Raw genomic sequence first — 19,983 nt, forward strand, 5'->3', positions numbered from 1 at the left:
TTATGTTTTTTTTAATTTATGTTTACATTTGTCCCATACATTGTCCCATGGAGCATCAATATCAAAAAACATCCCTGTTTCTCTGGTCTTTTTACCAACCAAAACATACACTATGTTCTGTAGTTATAATCAAATCAGTGACCTGTATCCTTGAGCAGGAAGCTGTAAAAAGATAAATGGAACTTAAAAACAACATGCTTTATTGACATTCTGTAATGGGACCAATTTACGTGACATTTTGACCTGTAAAATGCTGATATGCTATTAGCAACAGGTCAGCATTGCTAAAAAAAAAAGAAAAATAAAATATATATATATATATATATATATATATATATGCAAAACTAGAAATAGTGAACACAGATGTGTAAACTAAAAACGTACCGACCACGTCACTATACCAATAGGTCTTCTTGCTCCGGAACCACAGAGAATGTAATTTCAACTTCTCACATCTCACTGCTGTGACCATGATATGTTTATTCAGAACTTTGTAGTTTGATAGTTCAGCTGAAGTGTAATGTCACAGTCAGAAGCACTTTACGGGAACCTTATTAAATAAAAATGTACTGACCTTGCTTAGTTATGATGATTAACAATGTGACAACCCTTATCGGCTCCTAAAACGTTTGCCTTTTTGCCACTCCATTCTATCATGGACTGAATTTGTAATGAATTTTAAGACTGAACTTATCAAAGCACAGATGTATCTTTGTGACAGAAAAAAAAAGAAGAATTGTAACAAGCGTGTACGAACCTACTTAAAGGCAGGTATTTACCCTGTAGATAACTGTGACACAGGGAAACAGTCCATCCTTATTCACAAATTGTGGCAAAGGTTTGGCTTTGGCAGCAGCAACCACCGGCAGAACAAGATGAGCTATGCTGCTCAGGACAGAAAGATGACTAATACCTGAGCTCTACCTGCTGACACACTGCTTTTCATATGAGTGTAACGTTTTTATAGAGTTGTAAAGTAACACCAAAGCTTATAAGAAAAAAACAACCCACTGCTACCCTGACTGCTACAAGTTAAAAAGGCTCGTGTTTTTGATGTCACATGTGGCTACAGTACGATGACAAATGCTGTAATTCTCAGCCATCCCAAGATGGCAGCACAAAGAGCCATCATTGACCAACAGGCCAGAGGTATTAATCCATAAAAAGCAACAGCTGACCTCCAAAACTGTAAACAGACATTTTAAATACTGTTGGCTGTGAGGTTGTTCTTAAAAAGAAAAAAGAAAACATACCATCATGTAAACTGAATTCATCTACAGTTGTTCTACAGCCTGATCTGAAAAATAAAGTCCTACAACAGAAAACATTTTTTAAATCAGTGCAGTTTGTAGAGATGATAGTCTTCACCTGGATAATAGAAAACAGTCAACTTGCCAGTCAGTTTCTCAAACAAAGCAATGTCATGCTTTTGTATTTTAAAAATTGGTGTTTCATGCTTATTATGCACTAATCTCAATTATAAATGCCTTTAGCTATTTTCTCAGATATACATTTTTGTTCTACAATTTCACCTTATTTCTACATGAACCCTATTTCAGAACTGTCATACTGCTGGTGTTAATCTCAAAGAGCGTGTTGCTCGATCCAATTCTCAACTGCAGTACAAAATATGAATTTAAACATTTTCAATCTCACTACATATAGCTAAATCAAAATTTCCTAACACAGTACATCAACGAAAAATACAAATAAAATGAAATGATTAGACATTGTATGGTTAAGGATACAATACCTATTATACACATACAACAACAAAAAAGAAAAGCAACCACACATTTCCTCTGATGTGACACATTCACAACCTCAGTGAAAGAAAGATAAAATTACGGCTTTCCTCGACATCCACGCAACTGCTTAACACTGACAAAACATGCAGATTTGAACATATGGTTCCATTCATAATTGTAAAGTAGACAACATCTTAGGGAATCTATAACTTAATACTGTGCATGTTTTAAAAGCTCACTCTGACTCTTTTCTCTGGTGAGGGTGCTCATTAAAGAGTCCACAGAAGCAGTTCAAGTTTCACCCGACTGGTAGTTTGAGTAATAATCAGTGTACTCAATTTCCATATCACAATTCCAAAGTCAGTCTCTGCCTGCTGACCGCAACAAAAGAATTTCCTTTCCTCTTGTTTGTCTTCCTGCTCTCCTCTCCACAGATGTTGTTCTCCAGATCACTCATCATCCCAGGCATCTTATGCAGCTGGAAGAACATTCTTGATGTCAGAATTAGTGAGTAGTCTCTTTTTGGCTCATTTGTATAAAAACCCTCATTCAGGAAAAAGAAATAAATCGGAAGTAACAAGCTCCATCCGCTGCATAAATCTGGGACGACCGTTATGTCATGTTAAGGTTATTCCCTGCCACAATCGGCCGGGCAAACTCCACAAAGTCGTCAATGAGGACAGGCCAGGCCCCTGAGGAGAAGACGAGAAGGACAATGTTAGCTACATTCAAATGTGGCAGGTGGAAGAGAAATCACAGGTTAATCGACAGCAAATTTATAGAATTAAGGACACATGTAGGTGTTTTGAACGTGGCTGTGGGCACACTCCCACTTCTGTTTGAAGAGACTCGGGTAAAGGCTTTGTTTGAAAAGCCTCGTCTCGTCTCTGGTCACACTGACAACTTTCAAACTTGTCTTGCTATTAAGCAGAAAGGGGGTATTCAAACAAATTTCCTATCATGGAAAAGTTTCCTTGAGACTTAAATAAATATGTTATAAGTGACAGCCGACCTAAAGACAACTGGAACCGAAGCCCAGCCCTCACATCCCGTGTGAATGTGTTTGAATGTGTATAAATGTTGGTGGTGGTCGGAGGGGCCGTTAGGCGCGATATGGCAGCCACGCTTCCGTCAGTCTGCCCCAGGGCAGCTGTGGCTACAGATGTAGCTTACCACTACCGGTGAGAATTTGTATGAATGAATAATGATTTCTGTAAAGCGCTCTGGGTGCCTAGAAGGGCGCTATATAAATCCAAGTCATTATTATTATTATTATTATTATTTTACTCTTTGAGATGGGCATCTCCGGCATGAATCTTAGTTTGAATTAATTGAAACTCACTGCACATTCTTTCCAAGCATCAAAGTCCAAGTCTCTGTGCTTTGTAATTTACACCATCTCCTTGGCTCTAGTCATCTACTCGCATGGCTTCATGGATGACAGCCAGTTGTACCCGACCATACTGCTACATGACCCCAGAGTTTCACAACAAATCTCTCTTTTCCAACCATAATCCAGTGGTTATTGTGCCAGCTCAAACAGTTCAAACCCAATATCAACATTAAAATGGCTTCTTCAACCAAGAATGTGAGAAATCTGTTATGAGTAATGACCAGTTATCCTGATTCAACCCTATCTCACCTTTGTTTTCTTTTTTAATTAGCATTTATCTGATCCAGCATTAATATCGTTACAGACTCACCTTCCTCATCATAATTTGACATGTCATCTGCAATCATGTTGCCGAAGTCCAAGAGGAGGTTCCATGTGTCTTTGGGAACTGATCGCTTGTGATGCTCCTGAATTAACCAAAGTAAAAGGTAAATCTTAATTATGTGCGACCTTAACGAAAGTTATTTTAACTTTTTGTTTACTCTGTCAAAAAAACAAATAAAAAAAAAGTATTGTTTTAATACATACAAGGGTAATGTTTGGGGAAGTAATATGTGCTTTACATCAATGTGCTGTTGAAAGAAATGTACTTAAAATGTCACAGAGATATAACAATGCACTATAAATATGCAGTCAAAACGCCAGGGCTGGGTGGGGCTATTTTCCACACTCACCAGCAGGAAGCGCGTCCACAGATCCAAGAATTTAAATCGGCCTGTGAGAACTAGATTCCAGTAAGCCACAGCCATCTCTAGATCTGGAAAGAGAAAACAACAATCTCAAGACAGAAAATGTTACGGTTTTAAATAATATGCTGGCGTACCTTTTGAAAATACATTTTTCGGAGATAAAAATAAATAAATAAATGTTTTCCACAATCTCTGTTTACCTAAACCTTTCTGGCCTGGGTTCTTGGCAAAGTTGAAGGTAAACTGGTAAAAGTCTTTAAACTTTCCACTGTCTTTCAGCTCCTGCTCCAGTCTGGGAAGGATGGCCTTAAGTTTTTCAGGACTGTCACAGCTGCAGGGGACAACAAATGAACCAGAAATTAAGGAAATTTGAGGTTGTATATTTAAAAACTTACAGCAAATTCAAAGTATATCATTTATCAGTGATTTTGCAACTGCATTCATATTGCAGACAATGCTTAAAACTCTAAAAAAAGTAAACGTGAATCATCAAATAATATTGGAATCGCTCACCCCAGCTCTGCCATGCCATCCAGGAACTCTTTCCTGCTAAACTCGCACTGAGTGGCGGCTCTGAATTTCCACGCCACCACCAGGATGCTCATGCTTGCTGGGTCCAGGATCAGGTCATCGCAGAACTGCTGGATTCCATCGATGCCTATCTTACCGTCATCCTGGGGGTCTGTAAAGAAAACGAAAAGTGAAAAAAAAAAACAGGCAGGTGTGCTTATATTATGATTAGCATTAAATGCATGTGAAAAAACAATCTCCCATAACACTTGCCTTTGTATCTGCTGTAGAGCTGTTCCAGCTTCTTGCGGTCCACTGAGGTTTTCATGGATTCTTTGTAGTAGAGGTCTGGGTTCTGGAAGTAGTTGTCTGTGGCGACTTCTAGTTTCCAGTCATTCTGCAGCAGACAGTACACGGCTGTCCTCTCCCCTGCCTGAGTGAAGGACATGAACTGCCGAACCTTGTCCTTCTGCGATGACTTCAGCTTGTGCTGTTATGTAAACACAGGTTAGATACACATTTCCTCTCTACTCAACATGAATACACAAAATGTACGATGCAAGAACAATATAAACCGCATTAATGATACACACATAAATTAGCATAAAAAACAAAAACAAAGACATCTAAAAATATACAAATGCTGACAACTGCAAGTATAATAAGTACGCCACAACAGATGGAACAGTAATGCAGCCAGTGGCGTCAATTCAGTGGAAGCTAAGGTATGGCAAGGTTACGAGTCACAAAACTTAACTAGAGTATCAATCATCACGTCCAGCAAATACTCATCACAGAAGTCTGCTATGGAGCTTATCTGTGTGGTCAAGAAAATTGGAACTTTTTCAAATGTAGTCTCGCTCACTGCAAAAACTCAAAATCTTACCAGGAATATTTGTCTTATTTCTAGTTAAAATGTCTCATTTTTAGTAAAAAAAAAAAAATCACATTACACTTAAAACAAGAGTCATCACCAGAAAAATAACTTGTTATTTGATAATTTCGACCTGTTTCAAGTAAATTTTCACTTGAAATAAGTAGAAAAATCTGCCAGTGGGACAAGATTTATCTTCTCATTACAAGCAAAAAAAATCTTGTTCCACTGGCAGATATTTCTACTTATTTTAAGTGAAAATCTACTTGAAACAGGTGAAAATGGTTGTTTTTGAGTCTTGTCTTAAATGTAACGAGATTTTTTTGATTAAAAATTAGACATTTTAACTAGAAATAAGACAAATATTCTTGTTAAGATTTTGAGTTTTTGCAGTGTATAATAACTAGTGAAATTGATCATGTTCTGATTTACATTTGTAGTTATTCTATATGTATTAAGTAATAGAATAATCAATACAAATAGACACAGAGTAATTCCATAAATGTATTTAAAAAACAAACATTTACATTTTCCATACCTTGCCATACCCAATAGACGCCCCTGAATGCAGCCTTGGGTTAAGGGGTCTAACTTTCTCTGAATACAGTGCAAAGATTTAATTCCCATTCAAACATGCACCTTCTTTAATGCCTACCACTCAACTTTATTTTAAATGCAGAGACATTTATGATTACCAATACCTACAAAATGTTACACTCAAAAACGTGCACAACATCAACCTTTGTGTTGCATGTAAACAAAAAACACCACTGTCACTTGGTCACTTTCAAATGTCAGTCTAGAAATGACCTCATCCTGTTAATGTAATCTTAGCTGTCATTGAAAGGGTCGCACATCTTCACAGAACTGCAGACCTACTCCACCCGATGACCAAACTGCAAATCATCCGTGACATGCCAGGCGTTTGATCCTGCAGGCTCTCTCAGACCCGGAACAGCAGCACAAGCGAACAACCCCAAAAGGGAAGGGTGCATCCTGCAAGTGCAGGTGTGCGATCTCCAACAACTGACCTTCCATTTCCCTCTTACTGCCGACACACAACTACAATACAACACTTGGTTTGGGACAACCTAATCCCTGGCGGTATCCCCGTAACATTAGTGACAGTCGTTTTCTATCCGGGGACTTTTTTTTGACTAGCTTTTAAAAACTCTGATTCAATTTTCAAATCTTACATACCATTTTATCACCCGCTGTTCCGGCCAACTTGATGCCAAATATCTCCACTGCGCATGCGCAAACAGAAGTACAGTAGGGAACTATGAACTATGGGAAACGTAGTTCGTGGTCGCTGAAGTTCACGGTGTCCTGCACTGTTTACCTACACTTAGGCGTTTCAATTGTCTATATTACTTGAGAGCTGCTAAGCAAAATGTACATTTTAGTTTGTATTGGTGTACGCCTCCCTCATAAAAAACAAGAAACAAAATGTCCTAGAGTTGCCTTTTTATCTAAGACAGTGTTGTGTAAGACTAGACGGGTCACCAGACGAAAAAAAAACGACTTAGCTTTACGTCGGTTTTAATCATCCACTTGCAATTTGAAATAAACACGTAAAACTATTTTTGTTAAGTAAACATTAAACCACTGCAAGCCATTACAGTCTCAAACATTCAACATATTCAAGCAAGGAAGAAAAAAAACACCTGAAAACTACAACTCCCATATCAAATATGAAATAGATGTTTCGGAAGTAATCTCGAGGATCTAAACCACTGTGACGGGACTACATTCAATTGCATGTGCAACAGTTGCTCCGTAAACACTGCAAGCGTCTCCCCAATAGCTGTTTTCAGGAAAGTTGCTCTACTTAATGTGCGCCTTCTAATGTTGTGTCATGGGAGCGCGTGTGTTATGCTGCGTTCCATTTACCTCGGAAGTCGGAACTCGGAACTGGGAATGACGTCACAGTCGAGTTATCAGCGTTCCAGTTACAAAGTAGGTAAACAAGTTTGTAGTTCGCATATACCACATGAAAAATGTAAATTACACTATAGCAGCATATATATCCCGAACAATACTTGTATACGACTGATTTAGTGTGACCAAAACTAGAATGAAGTGCTACGAATTTTTACAGAGCTCTCTTCTACTGTTTACAACCGGGGCAGCCATCTTGGAATGTGAACTCGGGGGTGGTGAAGACTCTCCCACTTTCCCAGTAGGAAATCCCACTTCGAGGGGCGTTCCAGTTGAAAATTCCGACTGGGAACTGGGAATCTCCCACTTCCGAGGACAAATGGAACGCGGCATAAGTCAGCTGGCTGGAGCTGCTCTGCTCTGACAGCTCCGAGCAGGGATTTCAAGCTCTACTTTATCAACTTGACACCAGGAAAACGTAGTGTTATCCACGTTTTTGGAGGGGGATTTCGTTTACAGTAAGTCGTACTACTCACCTCGCCCCTCTGCGCTGCAGCTGTCATTGACGGCCGGAGGTCAGGGGAGTAAACAGGAGTTGCGTTTAAATCGACGCAGAGCCTACGCACGTAGGGTACGCGGAGACGCGCAAGGTACGCCGTAAGGCTTTGCGTCGGTGTAACGTGGGACCATGAATCAGCCGTGAAGCGGGGCACGCCTGCTGCCGGGCGGGCTGAGCTATGTGGCAGAGGAGGAGGAGTGTCGGGGGCACAACAACCTGATTGTTCCTGTCTGTTTCTGCTGCTCCTGCAGCCCTGCAGCTCAATGCCAAGTCCGTGTTTTATTATTTTGGCAAGGTAGCTCCAGCTTTTCCTCGTTCATTTGTCTCCTTGACTAATCTGCGATTGTGACACTGAATGTACAGATGATTTTTCCTCGACGGCGGTGCTTCTGGTTCTGGTATGTAAATGAATACACGAAGTTCCGTGTGGGGGTTTGTGCTTATTTATTTACATTTACATTCGTGCAATCGTGGCTGATTTTATTATTAAGTTATGTTAAGACAAATTGACTCCTGATTTTCTGCAAACAGGAGTCCTATTATATCTTTTCTCTCCATTTATAAGAATAATTTAGTTATTACAAAATGTTTCCATGCAAACTAATTCCGTTATCAGCTTAAGAAAACTGGAATGTTTGTTTATGGAATTACATTTCTAAATTGAGTCCACAAAACTAATAAAATATGTAAAAACTTTTAATCTGGACATTTCTCTGTTGGTAAATATCAAAGTTCATTGTAAAGAAATATTTTGTATGTCGTGGTTTTGTTATATTTATCTTCACTACAGATCACTAACATTCAGGACAAACATATCAAGCTTTGTGCCCTCATCCATCAGACTCATAAATAGCTGATTTACCTATTTATTTTTTGTACCCGCTTTTAAACATATTTTAAAAATCATTGTATTTATGATGCACTTAATTGGAGACTTATTTTTATCTCTTTGTTCTCTCTTATTTTATCTATGCTATGGTACAGCATCTAAGTCTAAGCAGTACTTGCAATGGATGTTGTTTTACATTTATTGTGTGGTTTGTTTTTGTCGCACATGTTAACTGTACACGCACTGATGCTGATGCTTTTACAGAAACGAAGTTCCTAACGGATAAATAAAGTTATTTATTTATTATTATTTATTCACTTGAGATCAGCCAGTACTGATGCACCTTTTTTTCAAAAGCAAGTTTTTAGGGTAACTATTTACAATGCATGTGCAGTTTTAATGTTGTTTTGTTGAATCTCTACTCTTAAAATGTGTTTTTGACAAATTTGGAATTACATATCATGTAAGGACCTGTGTATGTGTGTGTGTGTGTGTGTATGTGTGTGTGTGTGTTGTTCTTCTCAGTAGTCCAGAACAGTGGCACTACTGATTTCTGACTACAGCCGAGTGGCTGCAATCCAGCCAGAGGAAGGACAGGGGAGGAGTTTGGAAAGGAGAGTTCCCTCAGCTTGACTGATGCTCTCAAAGGTGCAGAGCATCCTTTCTGTAAGTCACATCACAGCGTAGTTGGCACTGACTTTTTTTTCAGGTGTAAATGAGAAATATTAGATTATATCAGTTGTTGACAGAAAAGCAAGGAGCACTGCAAGATGTACGTAGGGCGTGTCCTGTCGAGTCAGGGTGCAGTTAGCCGCTGAGCAGTCTTCAGACCAACAGGTGAATGTTAAACTGCTACCACACCCTGTGTAAAGATGCCTGTTGACAATAGCCAGAAGTAATTTGTTCAGAAAGAAGGAGTAGCTCGCCCTAACCCATTCCGACCTGAAACATATTTCTGAAATGTCTTATTATTTCTTATTTCTTAATATTCTGAAACCTGATGGTTGTCTGGAAAACTTAAAACTGTCTACCAATACCTTTTTTTTCTGTATCTGAATAAACTAGTAACATGGAATAGAAACTATTTTAGAGGGTAAACAGAAGATTTTTTTTGTAAGTAAGTGGTTTGTCCTATTCTTTATATATATATATATATATATATATATATATATATATATATATATATATATATATATATATATATGCCAAGGCCCTTATGAACCAGATAAACTTTTCCAGATGAAATATATATATTTCATGTGATGAAGCTTCTTCTTTTCTTTTCTTTTTCCACCCCAGGTCTCTTACCCTTCATCAAACCCCTCACCCTGATAAAGACGAAAGCAGAGGTTTGGATGCAGGTCATATGCTGCGTCATGTGCCTTGGCCTGGCAGGGGCACTTGCTGTGCTGCAGAAAGACCAGGTGTCCCAGCGTGCCATCAAGCTCTATCGGCAAAAAACCACATCACATGGACAAAGTTGGGTGGCTAAAAACTGCAAGCGTCTGGTGGGTCTCCTGCACCAGAAGAATGTGGTTGTCAAGAAGCTGGAAGCTGCTGCCGCCGCTGTTGGACGAGACCAGAGCCTTTCAGAACCAGAGAAACTTTTCCAGGTACCAGACAGCAAATACTGTACATAATTATTGTTATTAGTTTAGGCAAGTACAAAAAGTATGTCAATATTTATACTGCAGCTGAATTGTCACATATACAAATTAAATATGCTCTAGATTCATCAGTTGTCAAGTTCATTGTAATCCTAAAAATACACAAGTTGGGTCTTTTAAGTCACAAACAAATCACTGACCCCACTGTTGTGGGTTATTTGGCACTAGTTTGTTTACCTGGTCAGCATGTGAGGCATTTTGGTTACATGAATCAAGGTGTGACTGGTTCTTAAACTGCATGAGGAGGAGATTAAAGGCTGCAATTTAAGTGTGGGTGAAACCTGACAGCCTCTCTGCTTAACACAGGCTTTTCCTGTTTTACATAGTTTGTTCTTTCATTCCTCTGTTTTATTTGCTGTCTTCCCTTTTCAAAATGTGTACATTACAGAAACTCCTGGCATATATGAAATGACAGTGTTTTTGCACCTATTTTTCTTTTCCTCTGTTTGAGGCTGTGGCATTTTTTTCAAGAACTCTCCTCTGACCTGACAGGTTTAGTTTGGGCATCCGCAGGCGTGAAGTTCTTCCTTGATGTGTTTATGTTTCTTTTCTTTCTCCCCTGCTGTAGTTGTTTAATGGTGCAGAGAAACGATGAAGGACAGTTTGGGTTACAGTTTGTGTGTGTGTGTGTGTTGGTGAGGGGGGGGGGGGTTCCTGGTTTCCTGCGTACATCAAGGTCGAGACTGTCAGTGTCCTAAAAGACTATGGTACAGCCCAAAAACGTCTGATTGTTTTTTGTCACTTCCTTTTGTGTGAACTTGATGTTGCTGCCGACTTAATTGATGTGCTTTGTGAAACCATCTTGTTTCTAAAGTTTGGGTTTTGACCCAGGTGTCAACCACATATCTGAACCAGCGGCTTTGTTTTATTCCCTTGTAGGAGTCGAGTGCTCTGCTTTCCAGAACTATCTTTGACTGATAGTGACAAAATGGTGACGTTTTTATAGATAGATAGATGACCTTATTAATCCCCAAGGGAAATTTTTGTTGTCATAGCAGTCTGGTGTAAATACAATAGAAGAATAGAGTAAAGAAAGGACAAGATAAATAAATAGGGAAGGTGCTGATGCAAGAGTCAGGGTGCAAGGATATAGTTATCTCTGCTGAGATCAGCTGAGATCTCTATGGCTCTTGGTGGCGGAGGGTATTTGTAAGCTGTTAGGGACAGGTCTCTGTTGTCTGCATCTCAGATTGAAACAGATCTGATCTCTGTTATCTGCAAAGCTTCCTTGGAGTCTTCTCATGCTGCCAAAAAGAAGTCTAGTTGCCTTCACTTCAAACTTTTTAGGATATACAGAGGAGAGGGCCTGATTACATGAAAAGTGGACCTGGCAATTGTGCAATAGCTTATTATTTATTTCTAGTGTGAAAACATGTTTTAGCTACTACTCTGCTTCAGATACAAGTGGCTGCTGTGTCATTAACAGAGTTGTCCAGACACTAATGACAACCTGGTGATGAACATTAATTAGAATCAAGTGTGCTGATGCAAGGCAACATCTCAAACATGCAGGACAGTGGGCCCGAGGACCAGGGTTGGGGACCACTTTTGTAGAGGATGTTTAGAGTAATGTCTCTTCTTTCCATTTTAATCACTATATCTACATGTCTGATGAAGTCTTTTCAACTGTACCACTTAGAGAACATGACCAGGAATGTTGCAGTTTACACCTGTCTGCTGTTCACCTTGGTGTGTGTTCAGGTTCACACTCTGGAGGTTTTCCAGAAGGAGCTGAATGAAAGCGAGCACCTGGTGTTCCAGGCAGTGCACATTCTGCAAAGGGCACTGCAGGGAGACTACAGGGATGTGGTCAACATGAGGGAAAGCAGCAAACAAAGGCTGGAGGCTCTCAGGGATGCAGTCATAAAGGTAAAGTCGGAGGTGTACCACATCAGAAACTTTTTTGTTTGCCTATTACCTTTCCCTCACACAATTGCAACAATTATTTTTAGACAATCATTCAAATAGAGATCTGTTTTCATGAATCTGAATAGGCAGATGATCATTAAACAGTGTTTAATGTCACTTTAGAAAAAATAGATTCCCTCCCCCCTTTTTTTATCTCATCAGATCAAACCCTTTGAGCCCTGCAATCTTTTTTTTTTACTCTGAAATGCACTATTATATGAACTGAATAACAACATGTGCACTTTGGATTTTATCTCTCTTTTACATAAATCCATTAACATAGTTCCTCTGTGCATATTTGCCCAACAGGACTTGTTTGTGAAGTGAAGCAGAGGAGTGTGTCAGTGTAGAGTTCTGCCTTGGGGTGATAATTCACTTTTATTTTAGATTTAGGTTTTTCAGAAATATTCTGTCATCCTAAGAAAAGGACCTAATGTTATAATTCCATTATTCACATGAATTTTATGTTGAAAGATTCTCCTTTTTTTTTTTAAATCTATAAATTAATGTATAGTGAAAAGTGAACAGGAGTATGGAAGTTGGGCATAAAATAGTTAAAATAGTAATAATATTGCGTTTAATTTTATGCATATTGCGCATTCTCATCTCAGAACAAGCGCGGATAGCATGGAAAATGTAAATGGAAAATGTCACATTTACTTTGACTCAATTATGTCTAATCAGTGCACAAGTCATCATTAACCTTTTCAAGGAGCGGTGAAGGGCAAATGGATGACTCCAAGCTGGACGCTGCATCACTAATCTTTATTCGTCGATAGTAAATGAAACCTCATGGACAAAGGGAATGGTTTTGAGAAACCTTTTACAAACACTGCAGAGTAGAGTTTCATTCACAAATCAAGAAATTGAAGTTGACAAATTGAAGTTGACAAGATGAGGCATGATGTAACCTGGGTTCATGCTGTCTCCAACTGGATACACATCAAATATTTTAAAGTGTGTTTTTCATTTTCCTTACTAGCCCAAAGTTTTCTGACGTTTTTTTTTTTTTTTTTTTGGATGTGAAGGAGTTCTTACTGGATCTCCATTAACACGATTTACCTGCTGGGCATTATTGTCACCCCTCAGGAAGAACAAGAATATGTGGAGCTGATGGCTGCAGAGAAGCACCAGCAGGAAGCTGCCAAGAGCCTGTTGTCCCAGAACAAGACTCTGTCTATGCTGGATGAGATTCTGGAGGACGTCAGGAAGGCAGCAGACAGACTAGAGGAGGAAATTGAGGAACATGCTTTTGACAACAACAAACAGGTAAAAAAACAAACAAACACCACTTTAACAGTTTTTTTCTTAAATCAGGAAATCACCTGGTAAGTTAGCAGTTTAATACAAAAGGAAAGGTTAACAAATAGGGTTGCATAACCTCATCATCACTGCCCTTTTCAGAAATGCATCAAAACAGATTTTCTTTCATACTCACCTATGTATAGATGAAAGGAGTGAACGTAGAGGCAGTGCTGAGAGTAGAAGATGAAGAAAACGGAGGGAAGATGAAGAACAAGTCCAAGCAGAAAGAGGTGGAGGACAACTTTGGACTGAGTATGCTCATCGACTCTCAGAATAACCAGTATGTTCTGACCAAACCCAGAGACTCCACAATGCCAAGAGCAGACCATCACTTCATCAAGGTTAGTTATTCATCCCACTCTGCTTTGATTTTGTTTAATCCAGACCTTATACCCATTGAACTGTTGTAACCCTGACTGAAAGTTTGTGTAACATGCATGTGCAGGACCTGGTGTCTGTGGTGATGTTGTCTCTGCCTTGTGGCTGGTTTTGCTCTCTGCTGGGTCTTCCTCCCATGTTTGGATATATCATCTGTGGGGTCCTGCTTGGGCCTTCTGGTCTCAACAGCATCAAGGTGTGTCCATCTGTCCATCAGTTCAGTATTAAATCAGCACATCGGTAATGTATTTCCGTGCTAGATCCATGCCCGTGTCTGGCGTTGTGTCTTGCAGTCTATGGTTCAGGTCGAGACTCTGGGGGAGTTGGGCGTCTTCTTCACTCTCTTCGTGGTGGGATTGGAGTTCTCACCCGAGCGCCTTAGAAAGGTAAATCTAATGTATTTTTGATAAGGATTTTAAAATGATGACTGCAGAATGATATCATGTGGACCGCGTGCTAATCTGTGACATGGGAGCGTAAACCTCTTCATACAGTCATATAATGAAAACTTGCCTCCCTTTTGAGGACAAAAAGCAAGATTCCACAACTTCAATAATTTATTTTTGCATTAAGATTTAATTTAAGGCTAAGTATAATCCTTTATTTTAAATAAGTTGAGGTTAATAAAGTGAACCCCTCATTGCAAAACATAAATGACCAATTCTAACTCTAATAATTATTTCTGGCATTATCATGATATGTTGTTTCATATTATTATATTAAGTTATGAAATCTCTTGGGATGTTAAACTATAGTATTATATTGTTATATATAATAGTATGGTGATATAATTTGGTTATATGTTATAATATTTTATACAAATTATGTTATATTAGGATATTACTATATTTATTATGCTATATTTATATGATATCATGCTACACCACTCTATATGATAATTATTTATTTGTTCACTCTCGAATCAATATTCTCAATTTATGTACCTATTTTCATCACCTTATTTACACTCACGGCACGCACACACACACACACACACACACACACACACACACACACACACACACACACACACACACACACACACACACACACACACACACACACACACATACTGATGCTGTCTTTTGTCATCGTTTGCACTGTATGTTAATAAATAAAATAAAAAATAAAATAAAAAAAAATAAAGTGAAACGTGACTGTGTATGTGTGTGCAGGTGTGGAAGACCTCCCTCCAGGGCTCGTGCTACCTGAGTCTGCTGATGGTCGGGGCTGGATTGTTGTGGGGACAGTTTCTTCATATTCGCCCCACTCAGACGGTCTTCATCTCCACCTGTCTGTCCTTATCCAGCACTCCCCTGGTGTCCCGCTTCCTGGCAGGAGGAAGCAGGACAGACAAGGAAGGTAAGCTGATCTTGTTGGCTAATATTCTCAGCATGCCTTAAAGCAGTGCGGTAATGTTGTTGTTATTCTATTGGCCTTGTATTAATTGGACTTTTTGCGATGAGTTGAAATGTATTCTTGAAGTGCCTTGAGATTACATTAATCGGGATTTGGCACTATATAAAAGAAGAATTGAATTAAAGGGTTTGAAGGAATTTCTTCAAAGAAAGATACGAGAAGCTTCAAACCAAGAGAATATTTAAATATTGCGGAAGTGAAGACGCATATATTTCCCAAGGACCTGCACATACAAGGAAACAAATCAGGCTGAATTTTGACATGAAGGCATTTTCTGTTATTGTAGACTTGTTCCTTTGGTTTGTAGATGATCAGTTGGGGGTAAATGTATTTTCAACCAGTTCCCCAAAAGGAGAGCGCATCTCACGTAAGATGAAAACACCATGCAGGGATGTAAATGATGAGCACTGCCAAATTCTTTGAAGCCTAATTTCTCAAGTACTGCACACAGCTTTATTCTTAATATCCCTGTAGGTGAATTAAGTTTATTTTTTGGCTCTCGCAGCAGCAGGGTAGAAAAAGTATTTTAAATCAAAAACACTCTTCCATTCAGAGGGTTAATTTTCTCCATAACTCATTGCTCAGGGTAATCCACACACCACACTGTAAACAGTTAATCTATTTCCTCTGGGTCATGGGGGGACTAGGTCCTGCTCTGGATGTCATAGAGCAGGCTACACCCTGGACACATGATGGTGAGCAGTTTATTAGGGCCATTATTCTATCAATTTACTTTACATGGGTGGTGGTGACAGATAGATGAAACAAATGAACCTTTATTTGTATATTATTTTCTGCTGAAACATCAGCTCATGCAACTGAAACCCAAAGCTTATGAATTTAAGTTAGAAATACTCTTATTGGAGTGATCATTAATGTCCGTGTGTGTGTGAGACAGGTGATCAGGACTACAGCAGTGTTCTCCTTGGGATGTTAGTGATGCAAGATGTTCAGCTTGGTCTTTTCATTGCTGCCATGCCAACTCTGATCCAGGCACAGAGTGGAGATTTGGACAGGTCAGTCAGTCTTTTTTTAATTTATTGTTTTCTGCATCTTTTCCTCTCAAAATACATGTACACCTCCTGTAGATCTGGAGTTACTGATGACCCTGATGTTCCTTCTGTGCAGCCTGCTGTTAGGAGGTCTGCGAGTGTTGAGTCTGCTGTCCCAGGTCTTTGTGTCACTGGCTATCGTGCTGCTGATTTGTTTGCTGCTCAGATCGTTCCTGATTGGTCCATTTTACAAGAAGCTTCACAGCGAGAGCAAAGGCAACAAGGAGATCCTGGTGCTCGGGGTGGCAGCTTTTATTTTTTTCATGTTGTCGGTACGGTCGCTGCTTTTATTTAGTTATTTCTAAATAAAGAACTCAGTCTTTTTAAAACGCATTTCAATGAATGCAGTATTGTTGGAAGTTCTGTAAAGAAGTTGATTTTATTTGCAGGTGACGGAGTTTCTGGACATTTCCATGGAACTAGGCTGTTTCTTGGCCGGAGCGTTGTTGTCCACACAGGGTCACATGGTCACAGCAGAGGTGCTGGGATGCACTGAGCCCATCAGAGATTTCCTTGCCATCATCTTCTTTGCCTCTATTGGTTAGGCAGAACTTCATCATTCTTGAAATGTGTAAATATACCATTTACTAGGAGACTGTGCTGAATCATCCTGTGTTTGTGACATTGCAGGTTTCCACGTGTTCCCAACATTTGTGCTGTATGAACTCACCATCCTACTTGTGCTGACGCTCTCACTCGTCATTATGAAGGTGCAGCTTTCTCCAGTTTCTTTTATTTTTTATTGCACTCTTAGTTTGTTCTTCCCTGACTCCTCATTTCCTTCCAGTTTGTCATGGCTGTACTTGTGCTGTCTGCCATCTTGCCACCAAGCTCCCGACACATACGGTGGATCGTCTCGGCCGGTCTGGCTCAGGTCAGCGAGTTCTCATTTGTGTTGAGCAGCCGCGCACGTCGAGCTGGCATCATCTCAAGAGAGGTCAGTGATGACTTTGCTACATTTCTCTTTGCGTTACTGTTGGGATTTGTTTTTTCTGTTTAGTTATTATTATTAATAATAATAATATTACTACTTCATCTTTTCTTTTAATTATATCAGAATGTGTTAACATTTTAGTGTATAACGTACGTCTGAATTCTGAGATTAAAATAATGGTATTCTCAAATGGCCTGTTTTGTCCAGGGGATTATCAAAACCCAAAAGTGTGAATTTGATTTTAAAGGGATTTATAACAGAAGCTGAGTGTTGTAATGCCACCAAAATCTTCAATTAATTAACTAGTCTAATTGATGTCAGTATACTGTCTTTGAATCAGTACTTTCTTTGCCTCCAAAACAACAATTATTATTATTGCTATGTTTTTCTGATATAACTGTTACGCTAGTTAAACGATCCCTTTTTACTTTTGGGACTCTAAAACACTGAACTGCCTTTACAATCAAGTGAACTCAAGAAGAGTAAACACAGAAGCTTTTCATGGTTTTATATACAGTCAAACAGCTTTGACTCCCACTAGCTTGCCTTTTGGCTAGAAAAGCATTTCATTTCTAAGATGGACACATCTTAATGTGCACAGTTGCTCTCTCTGTCAAGCAAGATGCTGCATCACCCCATCACTGTCCATCCCCCAGACTCTCACATCAATCTTCAGGCAGCCTGTTGCTGATAACAGAGACTGCAGAATAAACCGTTATCATTTATCAATCTCATTTTGGCTTCAACATCCCAACTTTAACACCAGCAGATCTCTGTTTCCTCAAAGCAGCACAAGGGACCTTTGTTCGTGTTAAAATATCAATTTTGAATCGCTAAAGCAAGAGCACGACTGAGCAAGAGACCAAACAACAGGAAATATTAGACAGCGTCCTAAAAGTGACTTAACGATACGCCTACTGGGGGACTTACAAAAGTTCCTTATGAGCTGTTATCGTCTAAACTGCCTCCCAAACGTGGTCTCATTTGTTGTTACAGAAGTTCCACACCTCAGCAAAAACGTCATCTCCATTAGATCAGGAAAACGGTTGTGTATCTGTCCAAAAGGTTGTCAGTCTGTAAAGTAATATTTGGATCTCTGTTGTCCTTGTCTCTGTCTCTCTGTCCTCGCTCAGGTGTATCTACTGGTCCTCAGCGTCACCACTCTCAGCTTGCTGCTGGCCCCGGTGTTGTGGAGAGTTACCACACACAAATGGGTCCCTCGCACTGAACGCAAAACACTCACGTGACTTTGACTGACTTTAAAGTCGAGATGTTGGATCGCAAGTTTTACAAAGCTGCCAGGTACATCTTGCTACTTTCACGTTGGACCAAATCTGCATCATATTCCTCTTGCTTCATTCCGTCTGCTGCATCTCAGCAAAGACAACAATAATATTCTACATTTTGACTTGGGATTTGCTAGTTGTTGCAAATTCTCTGTTGTTTTTTCTCCATGTTGACCACAGTCTCTATCAATGTTGCACCAACTGTAGGTACTGTTATTGGATATTAAAATAGCTTAAGGTCAGATCCGGTGAATTCCAAAATTATTGCCATAAATGGATGTCTACGAAGAAATATTTTATATTCAATATACCAACATCAATTTACAACATTTTTGCAACCAGACACTATCTGGATTATTCTTGTAGCTCAAGTACTGCTCGATCAAGTTTAAGGTTGCTTTAGTTGCATTTATGAGAGCAAGTTGAGAGCATTTGCTGGTTTTTGAAACCAACAGTTAAAAAAATCTCAGCCTTTTCTGAATGAATCAGCATTCAGAATCTGACAATTCCAGAAAATGGGAGGTTTTCTGTGTTTCAGATGCTGCATCTGCTGCTACACCAAACGAGCAGAAAAGCTCTTATGTACTCTTTATTGTTGAAATGCTCCACATCTGCAACTTTCTTGACAGGCGACACAGTTTTTAGAGGAGAAGCACAGAGGATTACAGATGCATTTTAAGTAATAGTTAAAAAAAAGCATATTTTGAGATATTGTCAATACTTACTGTTAGTTTAATTTTGAACCTTAAGTTCACATCTTCCTTGTAGACATTACGTGGACCAAATCTGACAGTTCAGCTGAACTCTATATATGTTTACTGTTAAGAGTATGAGGGAAATATTTGGGGGGTTTTATGTTTTTTTTTAAAGTGTTCGTTACTTTACAGTTTTGCATTCTCATTGTTTTTCAAATTACTACAAAATGACTGTTCCCAAATTCTTTAGAGTTACGATATTAACTGAAGTAAACGGCATCCGTCTGCTGTGTTTCACTGGACCTTTGTTCGGATCAGTGTACTGCTGTGAATTTTGACGTAATACTAAAGTGCGTTTAAAAACCTCAGATTATAAAAAAACAGAGGTGTTATGCTGCAAAAAAAACCCTAAGAATCCTGATATGAAATACAACACTAGAAGAAAAACTGCATCACATACTCCTGAGATTTAATTCACTGGTGTTACGTTTGAAGAAAACCCTGCACTTGATACCACTGAATGTCAAACTTACGTGCCTCTCGCTTCCTCTGCACTTTTTTTTTTGTGAACAAAAACGTGACTTTGAGAGAGAGAGAGAGAGAGAGAGAAAGAGAGAGAGCACAGTTCTCACAGGGATGTAAACAGTGAGAACTGTGCCTTATTTCATACGTGCAATGTAAATGTTTGTGATGCAAGCATGTTACTGTATTATTTAATTTTATATATTCTTACGTGTCCTGCAGAATGTTGAGAGATGCTTTTTGAGTTGAAATATGTGCGCTATTAAACCCATCCTGATGTTCCAAATGTTCCTAAATGTCCATTTATTCAGAGATCAATGGTACCTTTTATACA

At 39.1% G+C, this 19,983-nt stretch overlaps 3 protein-coding genes across 11 annotated transcripts in view; 2 read left to right on the plus strand and 1 right to left on the minus strand.

Annotated features, from left to right (window-relative positions):
• Window positions 1-7,777, minus strand: dcun1d2b (DCN1, defective in cullin neddylation 1, domain containing 2b). 3 transcript variants are annotated; one of them, XM_061741591.1, is made up of 8 exons: window positions 7,632-7,777; window positions 4,614-4,830; window positions 4,344-4,512; window positions 4,031-4,161; window positions 3,816-3,898; window positions 3,670-3,713; window positions 3,452-3,548; window positions 1-2,440 (listed from the first exon to the last, which is right to left on the minus strand). In XM_061741591.1, the coding sequence occupies exons 1-7, from the start codon at window positions 7,656-7,658 to the stop codon at window positions 3,485-3,487; spliced, it is 735 nt and encodes a 244-aa protein (XP_061597575.1). In that variant the 5' UTR covers window positions 7,659-7,777; the 3' UTR covers window positions 1-2,440; window positions 3,452-3,484. The 3 variants fall into 3 exon arrangements, with proteins under 3 accessions (XP_061597575.1, XP_061597563.1, XP_061597570.1); XM_061741579.1 differs by lacking the exon at window positions 3,670-3,713 and having other exon boundaries at window positions 3-2,440; window positions 7,632-7,733; XM_061741586.1 differs by lacking the exons at window positions 3,670-3,713; window positions 7,632-7,777 and adding an exon at window positions 6,415-7,540 and having other exon boundaries at window positions 3-2,440.
• On the plus strand, window positions 6,944-19,939 carry tmco3 (transmembrane and coiled-coil domains 3). 7 transcript variants are annotated; one of them, XM_061741562.1, is made up of 15 exons: window positions 6,944-7,177; window positions 9,009-9,149; window positions 9,783-10,096; window positions 11,852-12,019; window positions 13,148-13,327; window positions 13,507-13,704; window positions 13,809-13,937; window positions 14,035-14,127; window positions 14,917-15,103; window positions 16,059-16,176; window positions 16,289-16,484; window positions 16,602-16,752; window positions 16,843-16,922; window positions 17,000-17,149; window positions 18,280-19,939. In XM_061741562.1, the coding sequence occupies exons 3-15, from the start codon at window positions 9,839-9,841 to the stop codon at window positions 18,391-18,393; spliced, it is 2,022 nt and encodes a 673-aa protein (XP_061597546.1). In that variant the 5' UTR covers window positions 6,944-7,177; window positions 9,009-9,149; window positions 9,783-9,838; the 3' UTR covers window positions 18,394-19,939. The 7 variants fall into 7 exon arrangements, with proteins under 7 accessions (XP_061597546.1, XP_061597540.1, XP_061597532.1 ...); XM_061741556.1 differs by having other exon boundaries at window positions 6,944-7,173; XM_061741548.1 differs by lacking the exon at window positions 6,944-7,177 and adding an exon at window positions 7,235-7,613.
• Window positions 18,314-19,983, plus strand: part of grk1a (G protein-coupled receptor kinase 1 a) — an 11,297-nt gene continuing 9,627 nt past the window's right edge. The window contains exon 1 of the mRNA XM_061741572.1: window positions 18,314-18,448. The gene's annotated coding sequence lies outside the window, so the exon portion shown is untranslated. The remainder of the gene's footprint in view (window positions 18,449-19,983) is intronic.

The sequence above is a fragment of the Cololabis saira genome, chromosome 2, assembly GCF_033807715.1.
Source record: "Cololabis saira isolate AMF1-May2022 chromosome 2, fColSai1.1, whole genome shotgun sequence".
In the NCBI taxonomy this organism is placed as follows: domain Eukaryota; kingdom Metazoa; phylum Chordata; class Actinopteri; order Beloniformes; family Belonidae; genus Cololabis; species Cololabis saira.